This window comes from Candoia aspera, chromosome 1 (assembly GCF_035149785.1).
Source record: "Candoia aspera isolate rCanAsp1 chromosome 1, rCanAsp1.hap2, whole genome shotgun sequence".
Lineage (NCBI taxonomy): Eukaryota > Metazoa > Chordata > Lepidosauria > Squamata > Boidae > Candoia > Candoia aspera.
This window is the reverse complement of record NC_086153.1, coordinates 236,237,110-236,252,775: the sequence shown is the minus strand read 5'-3', so window position 1 is coordinate 236,252,775 and position 15,666 is coordinate 236,237,110. Positions and strand designations below refer to the sequence as shown.

The following is a 15,666-nucleotide window of genomic DNA, read 5'->3' as shown; positions in this document are numbered from 1 at the left end:
GCTAGCAACTGTTACATCTGCCTGGGAAAGTAACCTTGAACAGAGTTGCAAACCCAAACATACATTCCAAAGTAGCAAAATAAAGAAGACAGCAATAATGGAAAATACCAGGAAACGTTCAAGCATATAATACACGGATTAAAGGTTTTGACATGTGAAACGTTACGATGTTAACAGAACATTGAAATGGTGAACATGACATATCGCCCCCCTAAAAAAAAAATGCTAAGGACCCGGCTTATCCGGATAGGCAGAGTGAAAACGAGCAACAAGGTTGGGAGAGCGAACATCGTGACCAGAAACCCATTCAGGATGAGGAAAATGTTTCCAACGGATGAGATACTGCAAAGTGGAGTGCTGACGGCGTGAGTCAAGGATTTCCTTGACTTCGAAGTGTTGTTGGTTATCGATCATGATGGGAGGTGGTGGGGTGGGCTGGGGATGCCAGCGGTCCGACTGCAGGTACGGTTTGAGTAAGCTGCAATGGAAAACAGGATGCAAACGTTTAAGATTATGGGGGAGATCAAGTTTGAAAGTTACAGGGTTAATTTGTGCAATAATAGGGAAAGGACCAACAAACTTAGGACCAAGTTTTTTCGAGGGTTGCGGCGATTTGATGAATTTTGTGGATAGATAGACTTTATCCCCCACAGCAAACGTAGGTTGGGGGGAGCGTTTAGCCTCTGCATGTCTTTTATAGGTGGTTTGGGCATGGCAAAGGGCTCGTTGAATGTTTTGCCATGAGTCTGTTAGAGTTTCAGCCCAGTCAGTGAGAGAGGCTGGCAGTGATTGTGGATGTGGGAGTTTGGGTATTGGGACGAACTCACGGCCAAAGACAGCTTTAAAAGGAACTTGTCCAGTGCTTTGATGTACGGCGTTGTTATAGGCAACTTCAGCAAATGGGAGTAGGTCCACCCAGTTGTCCTGTTGATAATTGACAAATGCCCGCAAATATTGTTCTAGCGTGGAATTAACAGCCTCAGTAGATCCATCCGTCTCCGGATGCCACGCAGTGGAGAGGGCTTGTTCGGTGCCAATCAGTTTTAAAAATGCCCGCCAAAACTGTGACGTAAATTGTGAGCCTCTGTCACTCACCAAACAGGCGGGGATTCCGTGAAGGCGGTACACGTGTACGAGGAATAGGCGTGCCAGCTGTTGTGCGGTGGGGATGGAAGCGCATGGGATAAAATGTGCTTATTTTGAGAAAAAGTCCTTTACCACCCAAATGACTGTTTTTCGTTGACTGGGTGGGAGGTCGACAATAAAATCCATGGATATGTCCTGCCATGGGTAGGAAGGGGTTGCCACAGGTTGCAGAAAGCCTTGAGGCTTGCCAGTTTTGCGCTTGGTTGTTGCGCACACAGGGCAAGCAGCCACATAAGCTTTAAGGTCCTTCAGAAGAGTTGGCCACCAGAATTGACATCTGATGAGGTGAAGGGTTTTAAGGTACCCAAAATGTCCAGCCAACTTATCGTCATGGCAGCGCTGGAGGATCGTCTTTCGTAAAGCTTCAGGGACATACAGACGATCGTTTCGCCAGGCAAAGTCGTCAGTAAAAGTTACAGTGTTTAAGTTTGCCTGTAACCAAGTGTCAGATTTCAGGTGGAAAAGCAACTGTTGTGTCAAGTCTGATGGAATTGGCAAACGCGCCGGACGGGAGGGAGGCGGAGCGGTCTGGCGTTGAGCCTGTGGAGCTCGCGTCTGACTGCATGTTACAGCTGCCAAACTCAATTGCTTTTCAGTCCATACAGTACCCTGCACCGTTGGCCCAGGGCCAGCATCTTGGGGTCTGCGTGATAAAGCATCTGCTAAAAAGTTCTTCCTGCCTGGTATAAACTTGAGTGTGAAATCAAAGCGACTGAAAAATTCAGCCCATTGAAATTGTTTGGGGCTGAGTTTTCGACTAGTGCTTAATGCTTCTAGGTTCTTATGATCAGTCCACACTTCGAAAGGGTGGGAAGCCCCTTCTAATAAATGACGCCAGGTTTCCAGGGCTGTTTTGACAGCAAACGCCTCTTTTTCCCAAACATGCCACCTTCTCTCTGTTTCTGTGAACTTGCGAGAGAGGTAGGCACAAGGTTTTAAAGTGTCAAATTGGTCTGCTTGAAGCAGAAGTGCTCCGATGGAGAAATCAGAGGCATCAACCTGCACTACAAAAGGTTTAATTGGGTCAGGATGCTGCAAAATAGGTTCAGTGGTGAAAATCTGTTCGAGCGCATCGAATGCTTGTTGGCAGGCTGGAGTCCATTTAAGGAGTGCTCCTGGGTTCTTTGAACGTCGCGTATCCCCCTGAGCTTTAGTTTTTAATAGTTCAGTAAGGGGAAGGGCAGTTTCAGCAAAATTTTGGGCAAATGCCCTATAGAAGTTGGCGAATCCAAGGAAACTTTGTAATTGCCGCCTGGTACGGGGAGGTTCCCATGCCAAAATGGCTTCGACCTTGGCAGGGTCCATCTCAATGCCCTTTGCTGAAATTCTATATCCCAGGTAATCAATTTGTGATTGATGGAAGGCACACTTGGACAGTTTCGCATACAACTCTGCTTTTCTCAGTTTAGCAAGCACTTGACGCACCAAGTGAATATGTTCTGCCATGGTTTCAGTATAAATTAATACATCATCCAAATACACTAATACCCCTTTAAATAGGTGGTCATGCAAGACCTCATTGATGAGTTGGATAAAAACCCCAGGTGCCCCAGACAAACCAAAAGGCAACACGTATTGGAAAGCCCCGAGAGGACAGTTAAATGCTGTTTTCCACTCATCCTCTTCCCTTATGCGAATGCGAAAATAGGCTTCCCTTAAATCTAATTTTGAGAAGATTTTGCCTCTGGCCAGATGTGATAACATATCTTTGATGAGGGGTAAAGGATATTTATTTAATATTGATACTGCATTGAGCCCGCGGAAATCGGTACATAGTCTCAAAGAACCATCCTTTTTTGGTCTAAAGAGAACAGGTGCCCCCACCGGGGAGTTTGCTGGCTCAATGAAACCCCTAGCTAGGTTTTTGTCAATGAATTCCCTCAGTGTAGCCAGCTCTTTAGGAGACATGGCATAGATTTTTGGGTGAGGTAATTTCGCATTGGGCAGAAATTCAATGGCACTGTCCGTCTTTCGGTGAGGCGGTAAGCGATCTGCTTCCTTCTCTCCAAACACATCTGCAAAATCTTGGTATTGCTTGGGCAGTCCTTCTAGGGGTTCAAGTGTTTGTACAGTGGTGGTAGCCACCCGTCCACCCTCAATGTCCTCCAATAAGTCTTTTTCTGGTGCTTTATAAAATCCATCAGCAAACGTTACAGTTCTATGCAGCCAATTGATAAAAGGGTTTTGTTGTACGAACCAAGGCATTCCCAAAATGACTAAAGGACCCCCCACTGGAGCTATGACAAAAGGTAATTTCTCCCAATGGGTACCCATTTGCAAAGCCACCAGTCCTGTGGAGTGGGTGACCGCTTTTCCCCCAGCCATAGTTCCGTCCAATTGCGTGAAGATCATTGGCCGTTGCAAAGGGAACGTGGGCAGTTCTAAGGCAGCTACAACATCGGGATGCATTAGCGAACGTGAACAACCCGAATCTAGCATAGCCCAGACTTCCACAGTTTTGGTTCTAGATCCCAATTTCAATTTAACAGTCAGTGTAGGAAAATTCCCACTCACCGAATCGTGGTCACGCCCGGTTTCTTCCACCTGCCCAACGGCGCCCTTCAGAGCAGGTGGTAGCCTTTTCCCGCCGGCTGGTCGAACTGTAATTCCTCCTCCTCATCCCCAAATGGGAGGTCTGAAGGGTCGACTTCTGCGCAGGCAGCCCTCATCTTACGTGGTAATGATGGCGATTTTCCCGACGATTTCCCTGGCCGTTCCTCCGGTCTGCGTTTCGGGCACGAAGTGGCACGATGCCCTTCCTTCCTGCATCTCAGGCATTGACCTTTCGCAAATCGTCGTTCTCTTTCTTCCTCCCAACTTTTCGTTTTAGGGTGGGTTGAAAATCCCATGGCACGAGCCCCTTTACTTGCTCTGCCCTGCGTCAGTTCCTTGCTGTGGGCGAACGTTTCTAGAGCATTTTCCACGCTGCCCACCAACTGTATCCACCCATACAACGTTTTGGGATCGTCCCGACACAAAGCCCACCGGAGGACTTCCGTCTCCAGTCCTTGTTTAAACATTTCCACTAAAGTTGACTGGGACCAATCCTCCACCTTCCCCGCCAGGGCTTTAAATTCCAAAGCGTAGTCTGCGACGGAGAGGGTTCCCTGATAAAGTTTTTTCAGTGCCCTTTTCGCTCTCTCTTGGGCCAAGGGGTCTTCAAAATGCTGTTTTAGTGCCCACAGAAACTCATCAAAGTCCTCTATCTCTGTAGCTTCTGTTTGGCATAACTGCACATACCAATCTGCTGCCCGCCCCTTTAGCTTGTTGGCAATAATATTGATTTTACCCTGTTCCGAACAGAAACTTCGCCCCCAATCTTCCATATAATGTCTAGCATTAGTAATGAAAAAAGATAGCTTGGTAGGGTTGCCATCAAACTTTACCCCAAACGGTGGAAGGGTTCTTATCGGCTCCGCCGGCTGTGATGGCTCCGCAAACGTCAACGCACGTCGAGCCCCCAGTGGTGGCCGATCCCTGGTTGCTCTCGACTCCCTTCCCCTCGATTGTCGGGAAGCCCGAGTCCTACTTCTTCCCCTGAGTGATGGGGACCTCTCTCTCGGGTTAGCCAGTTGGGTGGGGTCTTCCTCCCAATCTTCCTGCAGGGACCCCGACCCTCTGGGGATATCCTTCAGGAGGGCTACTATCATGTCCATTTTATCCTCTATTGCTTTCATGCGGGCAGGGGTGACAGGCTCTTCTAAGGGTCTAATGGTCACTACCACCCTCGGTGATAAGGGGATTTCATGTTCCCAGGATGGCTGTGGTGATTCCCTCCCCGTTCTTGCTTCCACCTCGGGTTGGAGTTCACCCCTTGTAGCACCCTGCACCGCCAACAATAGATCATCCAATTGGGCATCCCGCTTATCTCGACGTGCTGCCCTTTGGGCTCGCGAACTCGGAGCCACCAGGGTCTTTGTTGAGTCCGGCTCCTCTTCGCTCCCATCACTCTCGCATAGTTGAGGTTCTGTCATCGCTAGCGCTCCCCTTTACCCAAACTTGGATGGGGCTAGCGGAAGATGATATAAATGATTCTCAGCTTTATGTATTGGTTGCCTAATCCCAAATACTCAGTCTCACAAGCCCGGGCTTAAAGATAACTGATTTATTAAAGGAATAGTATGCAAATACAGAGAAAGCTGAGAATGACCAAAAGCGCGCCAAATACAAACTTAAAAGCCTTGCTTCCAACCCAGTCCCGCCCCGAGCGCTCGTTAGCAACCACCCCCTCCCAGGTGCTAGCAACCATTACATCTGCCTGGGAAAGTAACCTTGAACAGAGTTGCAAACCCAAACATACATTCCAAAGTAGCAAAATAAAGAAGACAGCAATAATGGAAAATACCAGGAAACGTTCAAGCATATAATACACGGATTAAAGGTTTTGACATGTGAAACGTTACGATGTTAACAGAACATTGAAATGGTGAACATGACAGGAATGTTGTGATGGTCAGAAATGCGAACCAGTTGCCAAACACCCAAATCACGATCATGTGACTGCAGGGATGCTGCAACCGTCATAAGTGTGAGGACCAGTCATAAGTTGTTTTTTTCAGCACTGTCAGAAGCCCAAACTGTCACTAAACGAATGGTTGTTAAGTGAGGACTACCTGTACTATGTTTCCAAAAACTGTAATGTGTAGAGCAATTGATCACCATCAATGAAATTTTGCAGGGGTAGAATAGATGAGCATTGTAATCAGGGACAACCAATATCAACCCATTTAGACACTGTTCTGCCTTAGCCCTATTATAGAACAGAGTGAATTGCAGGGTGAAACCAGTAAATGTCCAGTTTTGTTGTCTCTCTGACTTAGTAAAGAAATCTGTGAGGCCAACACTACCATCATGTGTCCACTCTGTGACAAGAAGTGCCCATTTTGGATTTTATCAGATACTTGCACATATGCCAAGGTAAGAACCCTACTTACAAAAAATATTTCAGCATACCTCCCAGCGTCTTTTCCCACCTTATCAGCACACTTTGGCCTTCTAAATGTTTTATGGCTAAGCTGGGAGTTCAGTTTCCCTGGAAAGTGTATATATTTTTATTTATTTATTTATTTTCTATCCCACCTTTATTATTTTTATAAATAACTCAAGGCAGCGAACATACCTAATAGTCTTTCCTCCTCCTATTTGCCCCACAACAACAACCCTGTGAGGTGAGTTGGGCTTAGAGAGAGTGACTGGCCCAAGGTCACCCAGCCAGCTTTCATGCCTAAGGCGGGACTAGAACTCACAGACTCCTGGTTTCTAGCCCAGCACCTTAACCACTAGACCAAACTGGCTCTCTTCGTATTTATGAAGGGGATAGTTGCTTAATTTGAAACCATATATATTCACCAGTGTTTTGTTTTCCCTGGGAAGATGTAGTCTTTAACTTGACCCCCAAATGCTCCTTTAAAAATATCTTGAAGACAAGACCATGATCGTTAAAAGTCAGCATAGCTTTGTCCAGAAAAGATCATATGAGGTAAAACTTGTCTCCTTTGATAAGATGGCTACTTTAGTGGACAAAGTGACTGCTAGGGATAGAATCTACTTCAGTTTCAGCAAAGGTTTTGACAAGATTCCATAAGACATTCACACTGACAAGCTGTTAAAGGGTAGTTTAGATGGCATGGCAGCATGGTGGATCCACAACTGGCTAGTTAACAGCACTCAGACAATAATCATTAAGGACTTTACACTGAATTGGAGTAGTAGCCAGTTGTATACTACTAGTCAGTTGTGCTGGGGTCAGTATTATTCAGCATTTCTATCAATGACCTGGGTAACAGGCTTAATTGGCCGCTTATAATAATTGAGGATGACAGAAAATTGGGAGGTCTAGCTAACACCCAGTATGACAGAATGAGATTTCTATCTGAACTGGACAGATTGGAAAATTAGTCTGAGAGGTCAAGATATCCTTTAAAAGGAGAAATGCAAGGTTTATATTTGGAGAGGAAAAATGTAGGGCACACATACAGGATAGGAAATTCATGGCTTTCAAATGCTACATTGGAGAAAGACTTAGGTGTGGACATTGACAACAAGCTGAACATGAGGCAGCACTGTGAAACAGCTGCTAGAAGGGATTTGAGGATATGCCCTAAAAGGGCAGACTGAAGGAAGGTGGGCTGATTAGTCTGAAAAAATTAAGACTAAGGGGTGACGTGGTATCTGTGTTCATGTACGTAAAAAGGTGCCATGGGGAAGATGAACAGGAACTGTTTTCCACTCCTACAGAAAGTAGGACCAGAAATAATCGGTACCAATTATAGCTACCTAAATTTCACCTAAATATAAGAAAAGACTTCCTGATGAACAGTTGAATAGTTTATCCATCTATGTCCACTGGGGAAGGGGGTGGTGGATATTTTTCAATTGGCCAAAGTTTTAAATGAGATTCTGTGGGCTTTTTTCACATGTTGTGTTGAACCGTACAGTAATGTGGTTTTTGAAAGTTGGGCTTTGTATGTTTTTCTATAAACCAGACAATTATAATTTATTCAATAAACCCATTATTTAAAAAAGCATATGTGAATCCAGTAGTTATACCGCACACTGTTTTCCAAAAAACTCTAGTGACTTGCCTGTTCTTTTTTTTACCATTTAGATCACACATTTGTTTGACAATGAAGGGACAGTTCTGTTTGCAGTGTTCATGGCTGTCTGGGGTAAGCTTGCAATATGGTTGATCTCTTTTGGGTTTAATGAGGAATGCTATTTTTCAATGTAAACTCCTTTCTATCTACAAGATAATCCTCTCTCTCTTCATTGCCAAAATATTTTTAATCTCTTATTCTGCTAACAGAATATGGAGCATCTTATGGGAAACAAATTATCATAGATGTTATATTAAATTCTTAGCATTCCCTTAGAAATTATATTCTTGGTATTCCTTGGACCTTGGCTGATCTTAAAATGCTAAGCAGGATTGGACTTGGGCAGTAGCTGGATAGGAGACTTCTGGGAAATACCAAGGCTGTCACATAGATTGAGAAGTTTAAAAAGAATCCCAGAGGAAAGGAATAGCAAACCACTGCCATATGGCCAAGATGATTATTAAAGATAGGCATCACTAGGAATCATGCTTGACTCAAAGGAAGCATTACCTTTGTATACCCTAACATAATTTTTCAGAGTCATAGCTACTGTTTTGTTTTATGTGTCCTCTGGGGATCTTGGAAACACGTCCTAGGTTACCTTGATTGCAATCAACTCTGTGCAGCATTAGGCACAGGTCTTGGTATAACTCTATAAAACACAGTCATGGTAGGTCTTAAGTGCCTTCTAGATCCCTTTTATAGAAGGGATTGCCCTACACTGTACAGAATGATTGAGTGGAGGATTCATGCAAGAGATTGAAAACGGTTCTTTTGTTCTCTCTCCCCCCCACCCACCCCCCTGCCCCCCATTTTGTCCTTAATGTGCAGCCACTGTATTTTTGGAGCTGTGGAAGAGAAAGAGAGCTACAGTTGTCAGTGGTTGGAATATGTATCAGTGGGATGAAGAAGAGGTGAGGCCAGTTCTTTTCTGCTCTGTAAGGACATTCCTGTTTCTTCTGATGGCAAGAAAAAAACTCTTCTGTAGTAGCACTAGTGTAAGTGCAGCCACTAGCCAGGTGCTGATGTCTAAACTCACATATCACAAAGTAAAAATAAGGAGTTAACACTCCTACTTACATCTTAGACCAAGAGTTAGCCATTTTTTTAGGCAATGGGCCCCAAACCCCAACACAGTCCTATTATGCAATTTTGTGCAACGTTGTGAACCTGCACAGGCCAGTCCCATATAGTCATAATATGCTACTGATGGATTTTATTAGTGCAGCTGAACTGAAATGCATACACCCCCAACTTCACCACTGACTTTTGGGCTGCGGCGTTGGGTGGCGGGCAAAAGTAAGTGGCAAACTAGTCACTCACCGTGTTGCTGCTGAGTATATATATTTTTTAAAATCCAGGATTTGTCCCTGTAATATTGCCCTAACTCAAATACTGGTTTCAAGCATTATCTTAAAGCCAAGCCTCTTTGGCTACAATAGGCCATCATGACATCAAATTGGAATAAGGGAAAAGTTTCCCTCCTCACTTTAATGACCTGAGAATTTTAAAGCCGCTTCAAGTATTTAAGAAAGGTGTGATTACTGTTACTGCTGGGATCACAAAGTTGATGGCATTGGAAAAGCTGAGTCAGAAGATGTAATGTTCATGAAGCCTTCTTCCTCATAGCCTCTTTTTTGAACAGAACAAATAGTGTTGTTTTCTTTCCACTTTTAATACCAATGGAAACCTTAACAAGAGTCTTCAGTATGGCTGTACTTCTTTCTGTAGGAGGAAGTGGCTTTGGAGCTAATCAATAACCCTGAAAATGCCTCCCAGGAGTATCAACATTCATACATCTGCAGTAGTATTGTGCTTATTTTAGTTCTCATTATGGTATGTGGATACTATTTTTCTAATTTATTTTTCATACTCACTTTGGATGTTAATTAATTAATTAATTTATATGGTACATATATAAACAAAAGACGTCACATCATTGGAGTGTGACTGGAAGGGATTCTTGTAAGAGAGGAAGTATTTCAAAAAGTTTCTTGATTTCTATAAAATCATCTTTTTTTCATGGTCTTCACCTTTCTATTGTGAAAAAGTATGCCAGCTGGACAGCAATTGGATAAGTGAATAGGGTACAATCATCTCATGGAAGGACAGCCAGCAGTATCACTTTCAGCAGTTTTAAACCCTCAGTTCATTTTTCTGGCCAGTACTAGGTGGAAGTTTGTCCTACATTCCAGTTCTTGCCCCCATAAATTAAATCTACCATTCAGCTGCCCTGGCACACCAATATGCTTAAACTTTGAACCTGTAGATTTATGAGGGATTGGGCATTTTATTTTATTTTATTTATTTATTTATTTTATTTATCACATTTTTATCACTGCCCATCTCCCCCCTGAGGAGGGACTCTGGGCATTGCAACAGACCATTTAGCATCATCATCAGACTCCAGTTGCCAGAACTGGGATGTTATTTAAAAAAATGATCTGCTTTAGACAAAAATTGCATTCTCAAGGATTCCTAAAGGGACCTTGTGCTGCACCTCCAAAACTCAGACACACATTCAGATCCCATTTTGGGGCAATAATAATAATAATAATAATTATTATTATTATTATTATTATTATTCAGTCAATGACCAGCAACATAAAATTAATAAAAATAGCAAATAAAATCAAAATAAGTCAAATGAGTACAATAATATATAGACCTGTAAATTAAAACAATTATAATATAATCTATAGATCCCTATTACAAAAATGACATATTTATTTACCTAAACATTAGTAGATCCAACATATTAATACTGTATTGTAATGCTATATTGTAAAATATATCCTCAAAATTTATTAAAAGATAACTAAACAAAATATTGATAAAAATAGAAAAGTAAGCAAAAATCCCTACTTCTTTAACCGGTTTTGCCTTATTATCATTGCGGCAGCACAAAATTTAGCTACTGCACATGTGATGGCTGGTTTTAAGTCCTGAAGAAGATGGTTCTCATAAAAACTGTCTGATCTCCCTGTAAATCTTTCTATTAGGGGGTGAATGTATATTGATCTGATATCCCTGTAATATTTATAGCATAATAAAACATGAGAGATGTTTTCAACCTCCTTGTTGCCACATGTACAAATTCTCTCTGCTAAGGGGTTTTTATTATACCTGCCTTGCAGGAGTGCTGATGGAAGGATATTAAATCTAGCTGTAAAAGATGCTATTCTAATCTTGGGAAAGATTAGGTCTAAGAAAGTAGGGAAAAAATCATTCTGGCCATTGTGGTACTCTCTAAGAAGTTCGAAATATTGGAAGCTTTTATGAAAATATAACCCAGACCTTCCCTTCCAGTTGGAACTGGAATTTATCACAAATCACCAGATTATTTGCACTGTTTCACAATTTAGTAGAACAACTTTTCCAAAATGAGCAATTTGGAAATTTTATTTTTTAAAAATTCTTTCCAAAATCTAAATGTAGCATAATTTTCTACTGATAAGTGGCTGAGAGAAAAGATTCGCAAAGGAGTGTCAGGTCACCTTCTGTTCCACCTTCCTATAAAACAAAAACAAACAAGCAAAGTTTTCAGAAAGTTAGTATGAATTAGTCAGCAGCAAAACTATGGAGTTTACAGCACTTTAAAGACTAATAGCTTCATTATTTAAGCAATATTAGATTAATAATCTACAGTTACAATTTTTCTTGGCTGCCATATATATTTATTTTTTTGTATTGTTTCTGTATTTGGTTTTAATTAATTTTATGATTGTTCACCGCCCAGAGTCACTTCTTTGAGATGGGTAGCCATAGAAATTGAATGAATGAATGAATGAATGCCATAAACCATTTCTTCAGGTGGAATTGATTAGATTCATCATGCTTACCTGAAACTGGTGGGCCGCCTGGCCTTCTGAAGCTTGCATTTCTTCTTTTCAGTGCTATCTGTGCTTCTTATCTTTTTTCAGATCTGCGTGCTGATCGGCATTGCCCATGCTTTAGTCATCTACCGGGTTGTGGTAACAGTAATCTTTACTCAGTCCAACTCAGAATTCCTTCAAGAGCAAGCCACTACTGTGGCAGTCCTGACAGGTGCAGTGTTGCACTACTTGAGCATCGTAATTATGAGCAAGGTACAGAGTCATACCTGCCCCTTATTTTGCAACTGTCTGTTTGCAGGCACTCTGCACTTGTGTAATTTACATTTCTATTGCAGGTGAACAGGTATATTGCACGGTTTCTCTGTGACCTAGGTAAGAAGCACCCAACGCTGTGTACGTTCATCCTTCTACTTGAATATATATGTCCTGAATGATTGTAGAGCAGCCTGTCCTAACCTGTGCTGTCCAGCTGTTTTGGAGTGTAACTTCTGTGGCTCAAGACAGCATGGTCAATCATGCAGGATGAGGCAAATTGTACCTCAATACATCTGGAAAATATTAAGTTGAAGAAGATTTCTTCAGGGGAGGAATGAGGATAAAAGGACCCACCACAGAAATGTTCCATGCTGCATGAGAAATGCTTGCCTGAAATGCTTGCCTAAGGCATGCCTGAGACAAGATCAGATATTCGAAGGGCTATAGCTGACTGCAGTTTTGTCCCTTTATTTCCAGAGAAGCCAAGATCATTCAGCGAGCGAGAAAAAAACTATACAATTAAAGTCTTCATCTTCCAGTTTGTCACCTACTTCTCTTCTCTGACCTACGTTGCTTTCTTCCTAGGGAGGTAAACAGTAAGTAGTAAACTAGGGAGAGTTAGCTATTGGGCAACTGCAGGTGTTAGAGCTGAATTTCAAGATCTGAGTTTCCGTTAAAATTTGCTACATTTTTTCTGTAAAATGATTTGTAAAATGGGAATAAAAATGATGACCTTTTCCTAAAGTTTGTTGTGGGGTCAAATATATAGATTGGAGATCTCTTTGCTGTTAGAAACTATTTTCATCCAGTATCCAACCTTCCTTTTTTAGGGAAGGTTGTTGAGAAGGTGATCATGCAACAGCTTCAGGAGATCCTGGATGAAGCAGATTATCTGGGGTCTTTTCAGTCAGGTTTCAGACCTGGGCATGGGACTGAAACAGCATTGGTCATGTCTTTGGGTGACCTCTGGTGGGGGCAGGATGGGTGTAGTGCATCTATCCTTCCTGTACTTGAGTTCTTGGTGGCTTTCATTGCCACCAACCATGATATCTTTCTGGACTGGCTGTGGGAGTTGGGGAACGGCAGCACTGTATTGTGCTTTCTCTTCCTTCCTCTGTGGCCAGTTTTAGTTGGTGTTGATCTGGAATGAGAGGTTCCACCCTTGGCCCTTACTGTGTGGGGTTCCACAAGGTTTGGTACTCTCTCCGCTCCTGTTTAACGTGTATATGAAACCACTGGGTGAGGTCATCTGTTGCCATGGGGTGAGGTACCATCAATATGCTGACTATACCCAGCTGTACATCTCCACCCCTGGTGAATTAAGCAGTGCTGTTGATGTCCTATCTTGGTGTTCGGAGGCTGTGGGGGTTTCTGTGGGGAACAACAGGCTTCAGCTCAACCCTGCCAAGACTGACTGGCTTTGGGTTTTGGGGCGTTCAGGATCCAGGACCTTACCATTTTTGGTGCAGAAAGGGGTGGCATTGTCCCAAACAGATGCTGTGCACAATCTGAAGGTCCTTCTGGAATCACAACTCCTGCTCAAGGAGCAGGTGGCAGTCATAGTTAGGTGTGCACTAGTTGTACCCTTTGTGCAACTTTTGGTTCTGCACTAGTTGTACCCTTTCCTGGATTGGGAGGCTCTACGCTCCGTCACTCATGCTGTGGTCACGTCTCAAATGGATTAACGTAATGAGCTGTACATAGGGCTGCCCCTGAAGAGCATCTGGAAGCTGCAGCTGGTGCAAATGTGGCGGCATAGACAGTTATGTGTGCTTCAAGATCAGCGAATGTTACACCTCTGCTCCATGAGCTGCACTGGTTGCCAGTTTGCTTCCGGGTTCAAATCAAGGTGCTGGTTATGACCTATAAAGCCCCATGGGGCTAGGTTATTTGAGGGACTGTCTCTCCCCAATTATATCTAACGGTCCCATCAGGCCCAGCCGAAGGGGCATAATATAGGTCCCATTTACTAAGGAATTTCATCTGATGGGACCCACGAAAAGAGCCTTTTCTACCATGGCACCTGCCCTCTGGAACATCATCCCCCCTGAAGTTAGATTGGCCCCAACCCTATTGGCCTTTTGGAAGGCCCTGAAGACATGGTTTTGCCATCACGCCTGGCGATTCTGTGGAAGTATGGAGCCTGCGGGATGGTTGTAATGTTTGTAATCTGCTGGTTGGCTCTCTGCCGTATTTATGTTTTATGGTTGTTATTTAGCTTGTTTTAATTTTTTTTGTTATTGTTGTTTTTTGGTTATTTATTATATGTGTTTTATTTTTTGTTATTTTAACTCTGTGACTTTTAACCCAGAGTCACACATGTGGCAGGGACACCTATATAAATTGAATGAATGAATGAACGAAGCAAGTGAGCAAGCAAGGAAGCAAGCAAGCTACATGGATGGTATATATTTCTGCTGGGAAGGTTGAATTAAGTGTAGTGCATTACACACAGTTGTTTATGGTTTAGATCATCACTGATAAAGCTGTCTTCCTGTATTTGGAAAATATAGGATTCCTTCCCTGATTTCTTTGTTTATCTATGCCCTTTGAAGATCTGACTCTAGTTTTTGATATTTGAGGTACTGTTTTTTAACCCTATTAGAATTCTTTACATCTATCATTTTGCACATGATGATTATCAAAACTATCATTAGGACTGGGAACAATTTATATTTTAATTTCCCTTCCTTATTAGGATTAATGGCCGTCCAGGGTCTTATGTACGTGTGTCTGGCAAATGGAGACTGGAAGAAGTAAGTTACTTTACTATAATAATCCCTTTTTCCACTCCTCTCTTGATCTCCAATTAATTTAATCTCTCTGGCCTTTTCATTCATAGCCTAGCACATTGGGGTGGTTTAAATCTTGGTACCAGATGGAGGTTGACTATTCTGTTGCTTAAATCGCACCATAACTTTTGACTTGAACTCTCAAATTTCTATAAAAAGTCACCACAAAGTTGCGAGCGGTATACTAATACAAGTGTTCATGACAGTAATGGGTAAGTGTGGATGCATGATGTATAAGATGAGTTCAAATCACCCACTTAGCTGTGGAACTAATTGGGTTGATCACTGTCTCTCAGTGTAATGTTTTGTCAGATGACTTGGGAGAGAATAAAACGGGTAGTGGAGGAAAAAAGGACCTTGTATGCCACTTTGCGCTCTTGAGGGGGAAAGCCAGATAAAAATGTAAAAAACTGTGCAGACATACACCATTTTCTGGCTCTTTGCACAGATGCCTTTTGCAGAGCAAGAATACCAAAAAATGACATTAGAAGCAGTCTTTAGTTACAAAACATTCCTTTTTCTTTTGCTTTTTTTAGTGCCATCCTAGTGGCTGCATTACAGACCTTTTCATTCAGATGGCTGTAATTATGACATTAAAGCAAACCCTCAGCAACCTTGTGGAGTACCTGCTTCCGTAAGTAGATCAAATAGAGCTCCCCCTTTTTTCCAGATCATTGCATGGTTACAGCTCAAGTGAAACTACTGTATCTGTGCAATAATAATTTCAGTTCTGCAATAAGAAATGAATTGTGCTTCTTCCTTGGCCTCAGGGCAAGGAAGGAGTTTGTCCTTTCAAACCAGGTGGCCTGATATCTAGGAATGTGGGCGGGGCTTCTCTTCTTTTGGAAGATGTGGTGCAGCCCATATGCTTAAATCATCAAACTGGATCGGACGTCCTGCGATGGAATTCTTTTCTTCGGTCTGGCTCTCTGCCTGTGACATATGTTGTCTGCATTTTTAAATGAAACAGTTGGAGAACCATTACATGAAGGATGCTCTCTTGGAGTTGGGGACTGTGGAATAATAACATTCTGTTCTCTC

General features: G+C 42.6%; 1 protein-coding gene across 1 annotated transcript in view; it reads left to right on the top strand.

Annotated features, from left to right (window-relative positions):
* Positions 1-15,666, top strand: part of ANO9 (anoctamin 9) — a 51,771-nt gene that overhangs the window by 24,060 nt on the left and 12,045 nt on the right. The window contains exons 9-17 of the mRNA XM_063289244.1: positions 5,967-6,063; positions 7,754-7,814; positions 8,574-8,656; positions 9,474-9,578; positions 11,666-11,830; positions 11,914-11,950; positions 12,311-12,422; positions 14,532-14,589; positions 15,162-15,259. Coding sequence (XP_063145314.1) covers positions 5,967-6,063; positions 7,754-7,814; positions 8,574-8,656; positions 9,474-9,578; positions 11,666-11,830; positions 11,914-11,950; positions 12,311-12,422; positions 14,532-14,589; positions 15,162-15,259 — 816 coding nt within the window. The remainder of the gene's footprint in view (positions 1-5,966; positions 6,064-7,753; positions 7,815-8,573; positions 8,657-9,473; positions 9,579-11,665; positions 11,831-11,913; positions 11,951-12,310; positions 12,423-14,531; positions 14,590-15,161; positions 15,260-15,666) is intronic.